The sequence below is a fragment of the Hyaena hyaena genome, unplaced genomic scaffold, assembly GCF_003009895.1.
Source record: "Hyaena hyaena isolate Hyena2069 unplaced genomic scaffold, ASM300989v1 scaffold_1053, whole genome shotgun sequence".
NCBI lineage: Eukaryota > Metazoa > Chordata > Mammalia > Carnivora > Hyaenidae > Hyaena > Hyaena hyaena.
Window position 1 is genome coordinate 112,770 of NW_024081687.1, and position 18,677 is coordinate 131,446.

Consider the following 18,677-nt stretch of genomic DNA (forward strand, 5'->3'; position numbering starts at 1 on the left):
AGTATTTAATTTATTACTTAGCATTGTCTTTGTGAGCTTTTCAGGAGATAAAAATAGTAGGACTTGGGTGTGTATGATTTTACCTTTACTTCTTGCCCTATTTACCTGCAGGAACTTTGGTATAATGATGATTTGGTTTAATTATTTGTTACTGATGATCTAAAGTGACCTGTGTTTTAAAGATTTGAAGTACTGTGCCAGAAATAAAGGAATTGCTCAAAGATTGGTGGATAAATGTTAAAAGGACAGAGGATTGGGCTCATTGGGGCTCTCATTGGCCAAATCTGGGAATACTTGAGTGAAAAAAGAATAATGACAATAGTGGATTATAACACACTAAATTAAAAAAAAACTCAAGTTCATATTGTTATAAATAAGTAATCAGTATGTAAGAGAGGCAGGAAGAAGGAAAAGCTCTTTATTACAGTAGGATACCTACTTCATAGAGTAGGGAAAAATGATAGACCATAACCATGTTTTTGGCCACCATGTAAAAAAAAAAAAGAAAGAAACAGGTGATAATCATCAATGAATTCTAACACTTTTTGGTGAAAGTTGTGAGGAGCTTTATATTTAGATGGTATCAACATACCCCCCCATCCATTGCATATAATTTACAAAGAGAAAAATGTTTCTTTCACAATGGAGGAAATTGTCATCATAACAACCGAGTTATCAAACTTAATCTCATCAATAGTGGATCAGATGGTCATCAGGTGTGTCCTGATGTGATGTCCTGTGAGGACACATCAAATATGCACTGTTCCTGTTAAAAGTGCTTAATCTGAATCAGATCATAAAGAAGGAAGTAGACACATCCAAAATAAGGGAAATTCTACAGACTAACTGGCTGGCAGTCTTTAGAGGTATCAGTATCTTGAAAGACAAGAAAGGTAGAGGAATTGTTTCAGATTAAAGAAGACTAAGACACGAATAACTGCAATAGTTAATCCTGTGTTTTTGTTTTTGCTACGAAGGATGTTACTGAGACAACTAGGGAAATTTGGGTGTGGACTATATGGAAGATAATATTTTGTCAGTGTTCTCTTTCTTGGGTGTGTTATTGTTACTGAGCTTTTGCTGGGGAATGTTCATATTCTTAGAAGTTATATGCTGAGGTATTTAGGAGTGAGTGGTAGGGTGCCTGCGGCTTACCTTCAGATAGTTCAGCAAAAGGATGAGAGTTTGTATGTATTTGTGTATGTTTGGTACAGTCACAGTCTAAGTGAAGGCTATGCAGGTGTTCATGGTACCATTCTTTCACCTCTTTCTTAGGATTGAAATTTTTCAAAAGAAAACTTTGGGAAGGAAAAGCTTTAAAGTGGTAGTAAGTCATTATTTGCAAATCGATGTGTGTGGTAGCTTTAATTACATATTTGATGTTCTCTGACTTACCAAACACGTATATAGTGCTTCTTGCATGCTAGATACTGTTCTAAGTGCTGTACAAATACTGTTTTATGACAGCTCTTTGAAATAGATACTTTTTATTATCCCTATTTTACAGAACAGGGAATTGAAGCACAAGCAGATTTAAGACTTGCCCAAGGTCATACTAGTTAAGTGGGAAGATGGGATCTGAACCCAGGCAGTCTAGTTGTGCAGTCCCTGTTCGGAACCACCGTGCTATGTTGTATGTTAAGATTTTCTGCTTCGGAGTGTGTGTAGCGTGTGTATGTTTTATAAGCCAGTAGAGTCATGATGTAAATCGTCTTAAATTCTGAACTTGAATTCCTTCAGTGGCAAATGTTGTTTATCAAGATGTACTTGGAGGGTTATAATCCCAAGTGCTGTCTGGAACACCAGAGTTTAAGTATACTTACTAGAATCAATAGCACCTATAGTTTGAAAATTGGTAGTCTATGGGGCGCCTGGGTGGCTTAGTCGGTTAAGCGTCCGACTTTCGCTTAGGTCATGATCTCGCGGTTCGTGGGTTCGAGCCCCGCGTCGGGCTCTGTGCTGACTGCCAGCTCAGAGCCTGGAGCCTATTTCGGTCTGTGACTCCCTCTCTCTCTGACCCTCCCCTGCTCACGCTGTCTCTCTCTCTCTCTCTCCTAGAAATAAATAAAACATTAAAAAAAAAAATTAAAAAAAAAAAAATAAATAAATAAAAAAGAAAATTGGTAGTCTGTGCATGGAAATCGCCCTTGATGATGGCATTTAATGAACAAGAATATTTTATTTTTCTAACCATGATGAGTAGATATAACAATACTTTCCTGTGGAAAGTCAAATAGTCTCCCTTACTTTAAAAATCTTCCATGAGAAGGGCTTTTAAAGTCCATTTGGGAAGGCAGCAATGCTAGTAGTCTCTGTGACTTTGTTTTGAATAATGTGAGAGTGGTACAGCTCTCTGCTGAGGGTGGATCTGGAAAGGATTTTTCCCAGTTCATATATTTCTCCAAGGATGCTTTTCTGTTTTATCTACATTTATACTACCTTCCAAAACCTCGGCCAAGTACCGACTCTACCAGTTTTCCTGTTAAATTCTGTCTGTGAGAAGAATTAACCTCTTGACTTAGTTGTGTTTTCTGTTGACATTACTTAGTTGCTTACTAATCCATCTTAACCACATCTTATTTCTTCTGTTATACTGTGGGCTCTTGGAGGGCAGAATTAATATTTTTTGGATCCCCTACAGCAGGGTCAGCTAATCACGGCCTGGAGGCCAAATTTCGTCTGTCGTATTTTTGTAAATTTGTATTGGAACACTACCATACTCATTCAATCATTTATTCTCTCCGGCTCCTTTGCACTAGAGTGAGAGAGTTGAGTCCTCATGGTCTCATGGAGAGAGACTATAGGACCCACAAAGCCAGGGATATTTACCATCGGACCCTCACCAAAGAAGTTTGTTGACCCTTATTCTCTAGTCTTTTGAACAGTACCGTGCATGCATTAAATACTTGTTGAAGGAATTCACAAATTACTAACATTTGGCAGATATATGTCATTTAATGAGAACATATGTCTCTGGACTTCTTTCTGTGATTTTTTTTTTCTTCTCCATTATTACAAGATGGTGGTTACATCTCAAGAGTAATTTCTAGAGTGTCACATGCCTAGGTAACACCATGTTAAATATTTAAGCATCTCTGGGAGGATTAAGAATTTATTTATTTCAAATGTGGCATTTTACGAAATGGCTTTCTTGTAACTATGAGAAGTTATTTCGAATTAATCTATGTTTTCTGCAGCAACTGGTTCTGAGCCTATGTATTGGTCAAGTTTCATGACCAGCAGTATGCAGTTGGCAAAAGAATGTCTTAGCCAGAAATTAACAGATGAACAAGGAGAAGGATCCCAGCCTTTTGAAGGACTTGAAAAGTTTGCTGAAACCATTGAAACAGGTTTGGCATTATTGAGTATTTTCAAAAATTTTAGATTTTGCTTTGTTTTTAGTACCTTTATTTAGTAAGCCTTATATAAGGTAAAGCCATTGGAGTGTTGTTGTTTTTTAAATGAATTACTGTTCTCACTTCAGAACTTTAGAATTGAAGCTATTTTAAATATTATATCTGATTTAATTTGATGTCCTTTTGTGTCCTAGTTTCCCCGTTTATTTTATTGTGCTTGTGTAAGGGATTAGAATTCCACAGAGAGTGTTAGCTATAGCCCAAGTGTCTGTTGAGATGTGATGTAGTAGGTGCTCAGCAAAGCAAAATATTTATTACCAAACTTAAGGTTTGGGGATTTTTAAGGGGAGAAATACACTTTTTTTATTTTGGAAGTTCTTGTCAAACTAGCATTTATTCTTTTCATTAGAAGTTTTTATTCAGTAAACCTATGGCCTCATGTTGACGGTTACCTGTTTACTCTAGTACTAAGAAGAGTGAAAGTCACTTTTATAGACACTGTCTTGAGGATTGAACACGTGCCAGAAAATTCCAAAACTGGAACTGCACTTGAAATTCGGATAGAAAGGTAAGACTCCTTGTAGCTGAGAACAAATGACCCTGTTCTGTTCTTTTATAAATGGTAAGAGCTAAGTCTCTCGTGAGAGTTTATGATGCTTTTAGAGATGAGAGGTGATGCTATTAATACATCGTAGGATTTCACAGTAAAGTGCTGCTCTCCAAGATACGTTCTAATCCCATTACTGAAAACTTATAATACCAGTTGGGGTATAATTTGTATATAATATTGAATTCAAAGCAATGGTTCTCTTTTAGTTAATATCAAATAAAAATCGTGAATAGTTGAGTGCTGCTGAATTTAAGGCACCCCTGTTGGGAGTTTTTTCATATGAACGATGGCGCCGTTGCAGCACGTCTCATTAACATGAGGGGCTTTTTTGGTTTCCTTTGCTTGATCTAAGTGCTGCTTTCATGAGAAAGGTTAAGGCTGTTGTTTTCTTTGAGGATGCTATGAGAGTATCTTAAAGTCAATCTGTGTGATTGTGATTTACTTAAAAATATAGACACCACCACTTAGTTTTCTGTGTTTGCCCACTTGGAATCTTATAAACAGCTCTGAAACAGATTGATTCATGTACACACTCCTGACTGTTGATTTGAGGTAGTCACTGTTCACCTGTGTCTTTTTTAAAAACTTTTTTTTTTAATGTTTATTTAACTTTGAGAGAGAGACAGAGTGGGAGTAGGGGGACATACAGAGAGAGAGGGACACACGGAATCTGAAGCAGGCTCCAGGCTCTGAACTGTCAGCACAGGGCCCAGCGCGGGGCTTGAATCCACAAACTGCAAGATCATGACTGGAGCTGAAGTTGGAGTTCACCTGTGCCCTAATGCAGAAATATAGAGAATGGAGTATGTACACTGAGCCCCAAAGACATTTTGGATACGGATCTGTGGGGGCTGTTGGCAGATTTTAAGCAGATACGGTTTCTGCCTTTCACAAAACATCATACCTATGAGTGAAGTGGTTATTTTTTTAAAATGTTCGTTTATTTTTGAGAGAGAACGAGCTTGAGCAGGGGGAAGGGAAGAGAGGGAGGGAGAGAGAGAGAATCCCAAGAAGGCTCCGTGCTGTCAGCATAGAGCCCAACATGGGGCTCCATCTCATGAACTGTGAGTTCAAGACCCGAGCCAATATCAAGAACTGGATGCTTAACCAACCGGGCCACCCAGGTGTCCTGTGAAACAGTTATTGTCAACAGATTTTTGAAATTAGGTTGCATTTCCCTGAAAAGGTACATTAATAAGTTACTGAAATCTCATACATGTAGAACCACATTATGTATTTTGTTTAAACTGAGCTCATGGAATTGTGCAAATTCAAGAAATGTCATTTGTGTCAGATGTGTGACTTGGAGCCAAGATAGGTTTGTGAGGGAGCACAAGGGTGGAGGCCAGCTTTAGGAAGTTCTTACTCCCCCCCAGCTTGGGAGCCCCCTAAAACTACCCTTCTTGCGGCTGAGCTCTCCTGGCGAAAACGTTTCTCGTAATAAAGCACCGAAATGCCGAGCGCGTTCTAGGCATTCTCTAAGCTGTGCTAACACATGACAGGTCCTTTAGCTGAAAAGGCTGCATGTGTTTCTTAGACTTGCAAGTGGGTTTTCTTAGGCGTTTATGCAAGTGCTTTGGTTTTGACCGTGCAGGACCGTGTACTGTGATGAGGCTGCTGACGAGTCCGCGGGCGTGAACGTGCATCAGCCTACAGCGTTTGCGCACAAGCTGCTGCAGCTCTCCGGGGTGGCCCTCTTCTGGGATGAGTTTTCTGCGTCAGCAAAATCCTCCCCCGTGTGTTCGACTGCACCAGTGGTAAGAACAACAAAACAAGACAAAACCCCAAACACTAACTCCTCGATGTTTAAAAGGTTTAAGTGGGGGCTGTTATGTTTGCTAGGATATGGAATATGTGTCACTGAGTTTGCGTCTGATCTGAATGAAGTAATGCCTACACTTCAGGGTTTTTAAAACACTCCTATTTATTATGATTAATGCCTTTCCTACCAGTGAGGTGTGTAACATCGGTACTGTGTTTTGGGGGAAAATGGTATAACGACGGCTAATATCCTTTTAGGGTAAAAACAAAAACCGTGTTCACATTTACCTTACGTAATGGATGTATTGCAGAAAGCTTACACTTGTCTTAAAACGGTTTTATAATTAAGGAACTTTATTAACCCTTTCTGAGAGTAGAGAGTCATTTTTATAAGTCAGTCCTTCCATCATTTATCTTTTACATTATTTCAGAATGCCAATTTTTTTATTGCTATAATTTGAAGAGGTACTGTGCTTTTTTTTTCGTAAAGTCCTTTTCCATGCCTTGGCTCTTTAAGATACTGGTTTATTCATTGTCACGTAATAAGTTTTTCATGTCAGGTATTTTACTCTTATATTGACATTTGTGTTTTGAATTTAGTTTTTTTACACTAAGGTATTTTAAAGAATTACTTTATTCTTATTGTCTCATTGTAGGAAACTGAGCCAAAGCTGTCACCTAGCTGGAATCCCAAAATTGTCTACGAGCCGCACCCACAACTAACTAGAAATTTACCAGAGGTGGCGCCCTCTGACCCCGTGCAGATTGGAGGGCTGATTGGTAGGTTGGAGTTGAGTCTCACATTGAAACAGAATGAAGTACTTCCTGGAGCTAAGGTAAGCACTTGTTTTATCTTCTATAGTAAAACAAAACAAAAGTACAAGTATTCTTTAACCTGTGCAGTGGCCCCTCCGCTGGTCACTGTGGGTTGTCCTGTAACTAGGGTGCCCGTGGTCCTGGAGTCCGTGTCCTCACTCTCGGCCAGGGCCTCTGCCCTCCGGCTGCAAGGCTCACGTGACGATCACCTTTGCCCTTCTGCTGATGCTTGGGTTTAGCACCGTCGCCTACGCGCCCTTTCCTGCACTTGAGCGGCTCAGAAACATTCATTAGTTCAGAAACTAGCAACTGATTAAAGAATCTGTCATCCTAAAAGTAAGTTTAGGAGAAGAGCTTTGGAAAGCGAGAAGTGGACTGTAGAAGGTGTGTATGTAATTGTATCCAGGTGAAAATGCCCACCTGTATGGGTTTTGACCAGAAGGACTGTTTTTATAGTTGTGGAATATTTATGAAAAGAGATTGATTCCTCCCCCCTCCCCCCATAACTCATGGCTTTTGGAAGAGCTTGTAAAGACAGCTGCGCCTGGTACGTAGGGAGCAGTATTGGGCGGTCTGCTGGGGAATCAGGAAGCTTGTGTTTGTGTCGCCAGTTAAAAATGTATTTGTGACGTGTTCTCTTTGAAAACTAATTTTCTATACGATCTGTGTAAAATGTAGTTTAAGAAGATATCAGGGTTTCTTCACTGTGCTATTCAGCTGTAGGTGTCTGAGTGGCTGCTGTAGGCCAGGCCCCGCGCAGCAACTCGGGACAGATGCAGAGAGGGGTGGAATCCTGGCTGTGCCTTAATGCAGCGTGTGATTCGGGCTGCAGAGATTGCTGGGGGGATGTGGGAAGGGAGCAGCTGAGTGCATGTGAGTGCTCATAGGGTTTTCAGGGCTTGAAGGGTCTCCAGCACCTGTCCCTGGGTTGGCACCCTGGCTAGAGGGGGGGCAGGGGAAGGTGCTATCAGAACGCCAGTCTTCCTGCTTCTGATGACTCCCTCTCCTTCCTTTACTGCTCCGTCCTACGTCAGGTGCTAGGACCTCCTTTCTCTAGGTCTCAAGCCTCATCATAAAATAACTCGAGAAAGCCAGCTGTAGGTGTGTTTAAGCCCTCAGGGAATCCCCTGATGTGCTAACGTCCTCGGGGAGCTAACACACTCCTGCCTCTGAGGGGGGAGCATTGCTCTTTCTCTAAGAAGGAATCACCATAGTAACTTTGGTAGTTCTTTTTTGATTAACTATAGATAGACTTCATCAGTTGTGTATTTGATCTTTGTGCAGACCCAGACTTATGCACATTATGTGTTGATCTGTATCAGTGCCATTTCGCTGTTACTTTTGGACATCTGTGTGTTAGGTGACAGGTAACAATGCCTGGAGTTACTGCCTGATGGTTTGCCAGCCAGGGTGTGGTATTTGTTTGTTTGTTTTTTAATTTTTTTAATGTTTTATTTATTTCTAGGAGAGAGAGAGACAGTGTGAGCAGGGGAGGGTCAGAGAGAGAGAGAGTCACAGACTGAATCAGGCTCCAGGCTCTGAGCTGGCAGTCAGCACAGAGCCCGACGCGGGGCCTGAACCCACGAACCGCGAGATCATGACCTGAGCGAAAGTTGGATGCTCAACCGACTAAGCCACCCAGGCGCCCTGTGGGGGTGTGGTATTTGGGGATCTTACTCTCTTCGCCTATATGATAATATTTTTTGTAGTAGTAACCTGATTTTTGAGTACATATTGTTCCTATTTAATGAAAATGAAGGCTAAATGGAAAAATAGAACTTCTAGATATTAGCATTGAGAAATGTAAATCTCATAAACGGTGCATTGTAGACAAAGGTGGCCTTGGTTAGGGACACTCAGAGTGTCTGATCTTTAGTTCCTTTGATGTTTGTAGACCCACGTCTTTCAACTGCAAGTTCAAAATGTTATGAAAGGTTTTTGGGGTTTTTTTTTGTTTGTTTTTTGGTTTTTTTTTTTTTTTTTAGTTCTCTGAGACTGGTACCCACCCCAAATAGTGTATAAGCCTTATGGTTCACATACTCAGTTTTAGCATGCACTTTCAGGAGTGCACTATATAAGGTGATAGAGGACTTGTATGTATTGAATTTTTAGACATTTCATTTCAGTTACTGTGTCATATTGAGTTTGATATTATTTTACTTTATTTTTAAATTTTTTTAAAAAGTTTATTCTGAGAAAGAAAGCATGAGTCAGGGAGGGGCAGAGAGAATCTCATGCAAGTTGGGACATAGCACCCCATCAAACACACACACACACACACACACACACACACACACAGTGATACTGATGATTGTTATCATTGGAGAATGTTGTTATAGTCTCAGATCATGGACATTTCTCAGAGTTACTATATAATATTTTTTGTTTTTAGAATCAGAAATTTGTTTTTCCCCCTGGGAAAGATGCCATTTTCCAAATATGAATGTATTTATTTTATTAATTGATTCTTTTTAAATTCCACAATGGCATAAAGATAATAGGAGTGTTAGCATTAGGACTAAGAGGAGGTGAATGAAAAGTAAGGCGAGCACAGCATATTCAACCTTTTAGAATGTGGTGGAGAGAACGAGTAACTGTTTTGTTAGGATATTTTTGCCTAGGAATCAGGATGAGACTGGGTGGGCTCCTATTTCTAGGAGATAAGATGGACGGAAACTTGGAAAAGAGCAAGGCAGTTCACATGAGCATCCACTCCATCAGCCTCGCTGCTGTGGCTTGCACTTTCCTCCCCAGCGGAGAGTGTGAGGCCCACTGCTGGTAGAGAGGGTCCCCACGTGCTTTGCTAGCAAGTGGGCGAGCTTGGATATGCTGCTGGGTTGAATCTAGCTTTGAGGATTGTGACTTGAGTCTTGAAGTCCTGTTGGGAATGAATACTGTGCTACTAACTTCATATTCTTTTTTTTTTTTTTTTTTAGTTGTTTTTAATGTTTGTTTATTTGAGAGAGAGAGAGAGAGAGGGCGCGAGCGAGCATGAACCGGGGAGGGGCACAGTGAGAGGGAGACAGAATCTGCAGCAGGCTCCAGGCTCTGAGCTGTCCGCATAGAGCCCGATGCAGGGCTCAGACTCATGAACCATGAGAAAATGACCTGAGCCAAAGTCAGACGCTTAACCAACTGAGCCACCCAGGGAGGCTTAACTTCATATTCTTTCTTAGCAACTGTGTCTTAAGTCTTCAGATACCTTAAATACTCCATAGAAAACTCGAAGAGCTTGGACTTGCCAACATGGAATTCCTCAGGAGGATTTTCCCTCTTAGAACAGCAATTTGATGGCCATAAGTCTTTTTATTTAGATTGTGTGAGTTCATGGATGGACTCTTAGGTCAAAGAATTCAAGAGTGACTAATCCATATTCATCTCCATGCATTAAAGTATACTGGGATTTGTGGTGATGAGATTTTCAAGAGTGTTTATCCTGAATGGTTGTTGTTGTTGTTTTTTTTTTTGAAGTTGGATATTGATGGACAGATAGACTCTATTCATCTATTCCTGTCACCAAGGCAGGTGCACTTGCTTTTGGATATGTTAGCAGCTATTGCTGGACCAGGCAAGTATGGCAACAGACAACTCTGTTGTTATTATTTTTAACTTTAAAACTTTTTAATTAAGATCAAAGATTCTATGATTTCTAGCTAGCTGCTTAAAGCTACTGCGTAGGTCTCTGATTAATATTAAATAGTGGTAGTTCTGCATTGATTGTGGCATGAAGTTGCTGTTAGTGTTGAACAAGTAGTGGGTTTGGGGAGTGAGTTAATGAACTCCAGGTTTAATTACTGTTTTGCTTTCCTTTGCTTTCCTTTCTATACTTCCAGAAAATTCTAGCAAAATAGGTTTAGGTAATAAAGATAGAAAAAACCGACCTATGCAGCAGGAAGATGAGTATCGAATTCAGATGGAATTAAACCGGTATTATTTGAGGAAAGATTCCCTCTCCGCGGGCGTGTCTTCAGAGCAAAGTTTTTATGAGACCGAATCTGCTCGTACACCTTCTAGCCGGGGTAAGCAACTAAAGCAGTTGACACTACGTCCCTACAGTGTCCTCATAGAGCAGGGTAAACAGTTTGGCTGTTGTGAAATGGAGTTCAGTAAAGAACAAAAGATCTGTGCTCCAGGAAGGTCTAAGTTAATATGTTGATCTAACTGTGACATTAATTACAGCGCTCTACTGCCACGTGTGGCTTTTGTTGACTGTGTAACCTTGTAAGTCGTGAGTTATCCTTTCTTTTATTCTAAAGACAGTCAATTTACAAAAATGCAGATTGATGCAAAAGATAAATTGGGGCTAATTCATTTTGTCAGATTCTTACATACTTGTATAATGATTTCTAGTAGATTCCTTCAGGAACCTTTCTCTACTCTTCTATCAATTATCTGTAAATATAGTCTTTACCAGGTAGACCTGGCATTTACAGGTGTTTTAGAATGTTTAAGCACTAATACCTGAGGTAATAAGAATCCATTTAAACCCAGAATGTTGACCTAAATAAATTAAAAACAAGAAAGTGTTCTCAAGAAATTCTGGTCATAACAGACTTCATTCATACGAAGGTAAAACAACCTCTAGAAAGAAGAAAGTGAAATGTAAATAGAATTCTAAATAACATATTCAGGTTTGTTTGTGTTTAAAGAAATGGCTGTATGCATGTGAAACCAGACACTGCAAGATCTTCATACTATTTTAAAGTTGGGTTTTAACTCCTAAGCTGTCACATGACACCTAAAAATATACCATATGGTACTGCATGTCATATATTTAAAAAAAACACAAAACAAGTTCACCGGTAGGATAGCATAACCTTTTGTTACACTTGTATTTGGTTGAGTTTTTATTATGCCATTTATATCTTGGATCCAAAAAAATGAACCCACTAACCCACTAGAAGGAATGTAAAATTTAGGGCATCTCTGTATTGCAGATAATCTGAAGGAAGAATATTACATTAATATATGTTAACTTACTACAAAGACATGAATTATACCATTGACAAAGTGTAATTCTCTCTAGAAGAAGAAGTTTTCTTCTCCATGGCTGATATGGACATGTCCCATAGTCTCTCTTCTCTTCCACCCCTTGGAGACCCTCCAAATATGGACCTCGAGTTATCGTTAACTAGTACATACACAAATACAAATACTCCGGCAGGATCTCCATTAAGTGCTACTGTGGTAAAGTATTATTTGTTACTCTGCTTGAAAAGTGGCTTCTAAAATTCTGCGCTTTATTCATGTTTTTTAAAAAAAAACTCTTTCACAGCTTCAGCCCACATGGGGAGATTTCCTTGATCATCACAAAGAACAGCCAGCGAGGGGGTCAGCACCCCCATCCGCCCTGGGTTCCCCTCCAGCTTTACAGAAAACGTGTACGTACTAGGAGACGTTTACTGATGGTGCCCCTGGAACTGTAAAAGATTTGAAAATTACAGCACATTGTTTCTTTCTTGAAAATGCCATTCTGCCACTGCTTTCCCTTCATAAAATCTTTTGATCTAGGCCCTTTAACAAAATTTAGAAAGAAAATGAACTTGTAGTCTTTGCATATTTAAATATTTTTATTAAAAAGTACACATAAGTTTCCTATTATTGTCACAGCTGAGGAGCCTCATCAACCGTCTGACGCTTTTCTTGAAAGAGAACCTCAGGCTTCTCCTCTGCAAAATTTAACTGAAAGAGACACGAGGCTTAAAGGAAAATTTGAGCAACTTTTGGTTGATCTGTGACTTTTCCAATACAGTTTTATTACTGCAAAAGTTTTGTTCATGTGTTTTTTGTTTGTTTGTTTTTTAATTTTACTTATTTACTTAGCACGAGCGAGGGAGGAGCAGAGAGAGAAAGAGGAGAGAGAGAATCCGAAGCAGGCTCTACTGAGCCTGCCAGGCTCAGTCTCCTAACCGTGAGATCATAACCTGAGCCAAAGTCAAGAGTTAGCTGCTTAATGGACTGAGCCACCCAGGCGCCCCATTTTTTTGTTTTTTGCTTTATTTAATCTACACAGTGTGAGGCTTGAACTCAACCTGAGATTGAGTCCCATGCTCAACCCCCATATGTTTCTTTATCAAGGATCCAGGATATAAAATGCAGAGAGAGAATAGTTTATCTTGTTTGACATCAAATGTCATTCAAACTGTTGTATGATCACCTGGTTGTTGTTTTTTTTTTTTTTTTAAACTAACATGAGTAAATGTTTTATAATCTTGATATCATGGATTATTTTTAAGTATTTTATGTATCCCGTTTTAACCCATGTGTTCCAGCTCTCCCGTCTAGATCTGTTTCAGTGGATGAATCCAGGCCCGAGCTTATTTTTAGACTTGCTGTGGGAACCTTCTCCATCTCCGTGCTTCATATCGATCCTTTGTCTCCATCTGAAACGTCTTTGAACCTTAATCCATTGACGCCTTTGGCGATAGCTTTCTTTACATGCATAGAAAAGATTGACCCAGCAAGATTTTCAACAGATGATTTGAAATCTTTCCGAGCAGTATTTGCAGAAGCTTGCAAACACGATCACCTTAGGTAAACTGTCTCATATTTATTAACACTCCTTGAAAAAGAACCAGATGATGTGGGCTTTTGTATCTACCTATTTGCATTTGTTTTTCTGATTCCCATTTTACTTGTCAAGGAGAGGAGGAGTGAGGTTTTCTTTCAGCGCTGGAAACATGCTTACCATGGAGTCTCTCGTTCTGGTTCATTGGCATGTGAAACAATTCACATAAAGATTGAGATAATCTGGAGTTTTCGATTGAGATAATCTGGAGTTTTCTCTGCTTTTGACAAGTTTTTTCAACCACATTCAGCCAGTTAAAATATTGACACCATTAGAATCCTAAAGATAGTTCTTACTGTCAGTGGCTCAGCAAGGTGGATGCACTGTGGCCCTCTGCCCCTGGCAATGGGGTGGGGGACGGCACTGAGGCTGATCTTGAGCCTCGGTGCTGCACTTTCAACTTCTGCTTTAATGGGTTGAGTCCTAATAGGTAATCGAGGAGATAATTAAATACCGTTATTTAATAAACTTTATTAAATAAAGTAAATACCGTTTATTTTAACAAAGTGATTTTTTGCTCGTAGTGTATACAGTAGTTTAGGGACATACATTAATATGTTTAGAAAATGGTTTGGCCTTTTATTTTAACTTCAATTTTTTTAAAGCGTTGACAGTTGCTATAGAGTAGTTTTTATACCTAGCAAAAGAAACTCTACAGGTAAGAACCATAGCATTTATAATAAAATGGTAGAAACATCCCCTACCGCCATTTTTGACAAGGCTTCAAATATATGCCAGGAGGAAATCTAACAAAAGCAGCAGCAACTGGAAATGGACTTTCACTTGAGATCCACTGACCGAAGTTTGAAAAATATTGCATGAAGCTCTTAGATAATTTTAAGAATCCATTACGTCTATTTTACAGATGTGAAAGATTTTTGTCCACTGCAGTGTAAATTTTTAAATGCCAAAGAACGAAGGTCAGTGTTAGGAAATGAGTATATCCTGGATCATTTCCTATCAATAGAGCTGCCTCATTATGTCAGGGAATGGGAAATTTGAAACAATCTCTCTGGTTAATATCCTTAGGGATATATTAGCTGTTAGTGATTACTAACAACTTGAACTTGTCAGAAGAGGCAGATAAGTGTGCTTTAATAACACTTGTGTACTCTTCTTTAACACATTGGTTAATGTAGAAGTGCATGAATACTCTTAAATGCTTTATTTTTTATAACAGATTTATAGGTACTGGCGTCAAAGTGTCCTATGAACAAAGACAAAGATCAGCTTCCCGATATTTTAGTACTGATATGTCCATTGGGCAAATGGAACTCTTGGAGTGCCTATTTCCAACTGATTTTCATTCTGTTCCTCCTCACTACACAGAGGTAAATGCTAGATACTTTTCCTTTAGGATTCTTCGTTTCTAAGTTTGAGAGGGGGGTAAGAGAGCACGAGCAGGGGAGGGGCGGTGGGGGGGGAGGGAGAGAATCTGAAGTAGGCTCTGTACTAACAGCACATGAGGCTCAGTCTCCCAAAGTGTGAGATTGTGACCTGAGCTGAAACCAAGAGTCGGACGCTTAACCGACTGAGCCACCCAAGTGCCCCTGTTGAACATTTTAAAAGTATGACGTCCAAGGTCATTGTAAGACTCTGTTAGACCTTTTATGGGGCGCCTGGGTGGCTTAGTCGGTTAAGCATCCGACTTTCGCTTAGGTCATGATCTCGCGGTTCGTGGGTTCGAGCCCCGCGTCGGGCTCTGTGCTGACTGCCAGCTCAGAGCCTGGAGCCTGTTTCAGTCTGTGACTCCCTCTCTCTCTGACCCTCCCCTGCTCACGCTGTCTCTCTCTCTCTCTCTCTCCTAGAAATAAATAAAAAAATATTTAAAAAAAAAAAGAAGAAAAAGACTCTGTTAGACCTTTTAAATTAAAGTTGACTTGTTTTAGAGTGGCAGATATGTTACGAGACCGATGATTTCATTTCACTAATTTTTCAAGCACCATTAATTTCAGAAGAATTTTGGCATTCAGCAAATATTGAATGCTTGCAGTGTGCTCATAACAGTGTTTAATACCAGCATAATCTCTTTTGTTTATTTATTAGTAGTCTGATTTTTTTTTTTCTAATTCTAAAATGTTTTCTAGGGAAACTTTTCAAAGTTGTGATAACATTTATTGTTGTTACTTTGCCTTTGTACATTATTTTATTTTCAGAGTACTTTCTTGGGCATTAATTTACTTGAATTCTCAGGTATATTTCACAGATGAGATCCTAAGTATCCCAGAAGTGAACTAACTAACTTGTCTAGGATTTGCACTGCTTATAAGAGCCCAAAATGAAATGTAAAATCCTCTTTCCTGGCTTCAGAAAGCTTAAGGTTTTCCCACTATTATATTAACACCTCTGTTAATTCATGGGATTAATGATAGTTAAGTACCTTACATTTAATTTATTTTTATCTTCCCTCATAAGCTTTTAATGTTCCATTCCAAAGAGCGAACTGATTCCCATCCCCCTGTGTGTCTTCAGCTTCATTATAAGCATTCTGAGAATAAAGGACCCCAGGTAAGAAGCCTTTTTATGTGATGACCACCTGTAACTTTTCATTTGATATGTATTTTGTCACAATCCTAAGGTTTTCACTTTATTTTATGGTATTGATGGTCCTATTAATGTTTTCTTTTTTTTTTTTAAAGGGTAATCAAGCAAGACTTAGTTCTGTTCCTCAGAAGGCAGAATTACAAATTAAGTTAAATCCGGTGTTTTGTGAGCTGGATATCAGTATTGTGGACAGATTAAATTCCTTGCTTCAACCACAAAAACTTACTACAGTGGAAATGATGGCATCTCACATGTATACTTCATACAATAAACATATTAGTCTGGTAAGTATTGAGAACATTGCAAATGCTAATCATGAGTATAGCTAGCTAATGGGCTTATTGAGATCATTTGTGAGATTAAGTATTCTTAATAGCTTAAATAGCACATATTACTAAAACAGCATTATTCATAATAATGAAAAACCAAGACTTTTCTGCCTAGGTGGTAGACTAACTGAATAAGCTTTGCTAATGTATGGAGTAAAATATTTTTGTGGCCATGTTGAATGATGGTTATAAAGATGGGTGGCAACATGAAGAAAGTTCATGAAGGAGTATTAAGAGAAAAAGTGAAACATGTTACTCCACATAAACTTTTGTGACAACTGTGTAAATGAACGAGGTATAGCAAAAGAATGGATGGAACTGTACCAGTTGGTAGCATTGATTGTGGTAGAGTGTAGAATTAGATTCCCTTTCCTTTTCTGTGTTTATCCAGATTTTATAAATTTTAATTACAATATCTGTGCAAAATTCATTCACACATTTAGTAAACTACTTGGTCTCCCTATAAAATGTAGCCCATATGAAAGATATACTTTTGAAGGTGGGAATATAATTTATAGTATTGGGCATCACATTAGGTCACCTTTACTTAGATCTATCTGGTGCTTGGTGTCTTTTCTAAGCAATTCAAGTAAGTCAGATTTGCAAGAAATCTATTAGGAATTTGGGGGCTCTAAGGACCAGGAACAGATAGAGACAACTTTGGTTTAAAAAGAAAAGGGAAAAGCTGTGTTTCTGCTTACTTGTTTCTCCCTTCATGAGTGGTGGGTATTCACATTAAATCAGCATTCTTTATTTTATGTTCTCACCAATCACGAGTTACTTGAAGTTCTGTGGGGCTAGTGTGCTAGCCGTAGATGTGCCAGAATGATGGCTTAATCTCTCCAGTTATTTTTGCTGGGAAGAGGGGCTAGTATTACAGAGTCCGGTAGGGGAGAGAAAGGATAGGTGTGTTAAAAATCCAAGTCTAGGGGCGCCTGGGTGGCTTAGTCGGTTAAGCGTCCGACTTTCGCTTAGGTCATGATCTCGCGGTTCATGGGTTCGAGCCCCGCGTCGGGCTCTGTGCTGACTGCCAGCTCAGAGCCTGGAGCCTGTTTCGTCTGTGACTCCCTCTCTCTCTGACCCTCCCCTGCTCACGCTGTCTCTCTCTCTCTCTCCTAGAAATAAATAAAACATTTAAAAAAAAAAAATCCAAGTCTAGGGTAAGAAGGGGGGTTTCAATCTGGGAGGTTAGAATACCAATTCATGAGGTAGAGGGGTGCTCTCACCTGCAGTGCACTCTGGACTAAAGCTTTGTAAGCTTCAATACATTTTAGGAAAAATACTAATAGACCTTTATCTGAAGGGCATGTTCTTTGACACTTGGGTCGTAAAATGACTCTGAGCAAAGGGAGCATCCGTGTCTGGGTTTCTAAGAGCCCTTCGATGGGCCTGTACCCTTGGGTTGGATGGGAGCTCAGCGTGAGTCATCTGGTGAATGTTTAGAACTTACGCTGTGCCAGGCCCTGGGCTTCGGCCTGGAAATACAGAGTAGGGACAGGGTTGGATGAGCGAACCTTTGCATTTGGCTTAATTTATCTTACTTCACATTGAGCCTTTCCAGTAACACAGTGGTAGAAAAATCCTTCATATTGAGTGTCAAATTGATTTTTAACTGTATTGGACTCATTGATAATCTACTTTACACACTATCCCTCTTCAGTCCGTTCTAATATATGTGTGCATCGATAGCACCTGTGCCTTCACTTTGGTTCAGTTTTTCTTTCGGTTTTACATGAGGATTTAACTTTTGCCAGTAATTTGGCATGATGCCAATAGCTGTTACATTATAAAATTTCATTGCACTAAATTAATATGGTAGTAGTTAATTTGAATCTTATTTTAATGCTTGGTACTGAATGAGGAAATAGTGATTATACATATTGTAATGTTGAATACTAACCTTATTTGTGCTTATTCATTTGACATTTTGGTGTATTTTTGATGTTTTGTGTTTTAGCACAAGGCTTTCACTGAAGTATTTCTGGATGATTCACATAATCCTGCAAATTGTCGGATATCAGTCCAAGTTGCCACACCGGCATTAAATCTTTCTGTTCGCTTTCCAATACCTGATCTTCGCTCTGATCAGGAAAGAGGACCGTGGTTCAAGAAGTCACTTCAGAAGGAGATCCTTCAGTTAGCATTCACAGATCTAGAATTTAAGACTGAATTTATAGGAGGATCAACCCCAGAACAGATTAAATTGGAACTTACCTTTAGAGAACTAGTTGGTAAGATTGAATGTTCCCGTAAGAGCCAGACCAGAAACAACTGATACTGAAACAAACACGAAAGCATCTGTGACAGCCCCCAGTATAGTAACATTACATACCGTTAGAAAACAAGAGGAGTAGCTTTTTTCTAGTAATGTATACCAATATGGGAGATAATCTTTTTTCAGTTACTAACCATGATTACTCACTTCGTTAAAGTACTTTTCTATAGGGGAATGCTGCAAAGCCTCTTTCTCCTTGTTCTGAGTTTTACACATCTTTACAGATATTTACAGTTGACTTGCTGATCTGGGGATTATCCGATCTTATCTACAGCGATAGGAAACTCAGTATCCTGGGAGAAAGTCCTTTGTAAAGTGGACTGAAAAATCATGCATTGGTTATTGTGAAAGGAGGGAATTCTTCCCACGCTTGGTACAAAACATTTAAGAAATGTAGTTATTATCCCTGTGTTCCTAG

General features: G+C 39.2%; 1 protein-coding gene across 4 annotated transcripts in view; it reads left to right on the forward strand.

The window, feature by feature from the left end:
- Window positions 1–18,677, forward strand: part of ATG2B (autophagy related 2B) — a 71,123-nt gene that overhangs the window by 14,457 nt on the left and 37,989 nt on the right. For all 4 annotated transcript variants that reach the window (XM_039222077.1, XM_039222078.1, XM_039222080.1 and 1 more), the window contains exons 3-15: window positions 3,198–3,350; window positions 3,822–3,924; window positions 5,561–5,723; window positions 6,384–6,563; window positions 10,015–10,111; window positions 10,377–10,562; window positions 11,570–11,730; window positions 11,819–11,924; window positions 12,816–13,077; window positions 14,292–14,442; window positions 15,527–15,619; window positions 15,751–15,939; window positions 17,942–18,215. In XM_039222077.1, coding sequence (XP_039078008.1) covers window positions 3,198–3,350; window positions 3,822–3,924; window positions 5,561–5,723; window positions 6,384–6,563; window positions 10,015–10,111; window positions 10,377–10,562; window positions 11,570–11,730; window positions 11,819–11,924; window positions 12,816–13,077; window positions 14,292–14,442; window positions 15,527–15,619; window positions 15,751–15,939; window positions 17,942–18,215 — 2,118 coding nt within the window. The remainder of the gene's footprint in view (window positions 1–3,197; window positions 3,351–3,821; window positions 3,925–5,560; window positions 5,724–6,383; window positions 6,564–10,014; window positions 10,112–10,376; window positions 10,563–11,569; window positions 11,731–11,818; window positions 11,925–12,815; window positions 13,078–14,291; window positions 14,443–15,526; window positions 15,620–15,750; window positions 15,940–17,941; window positions 18,216–18,677) is intronic.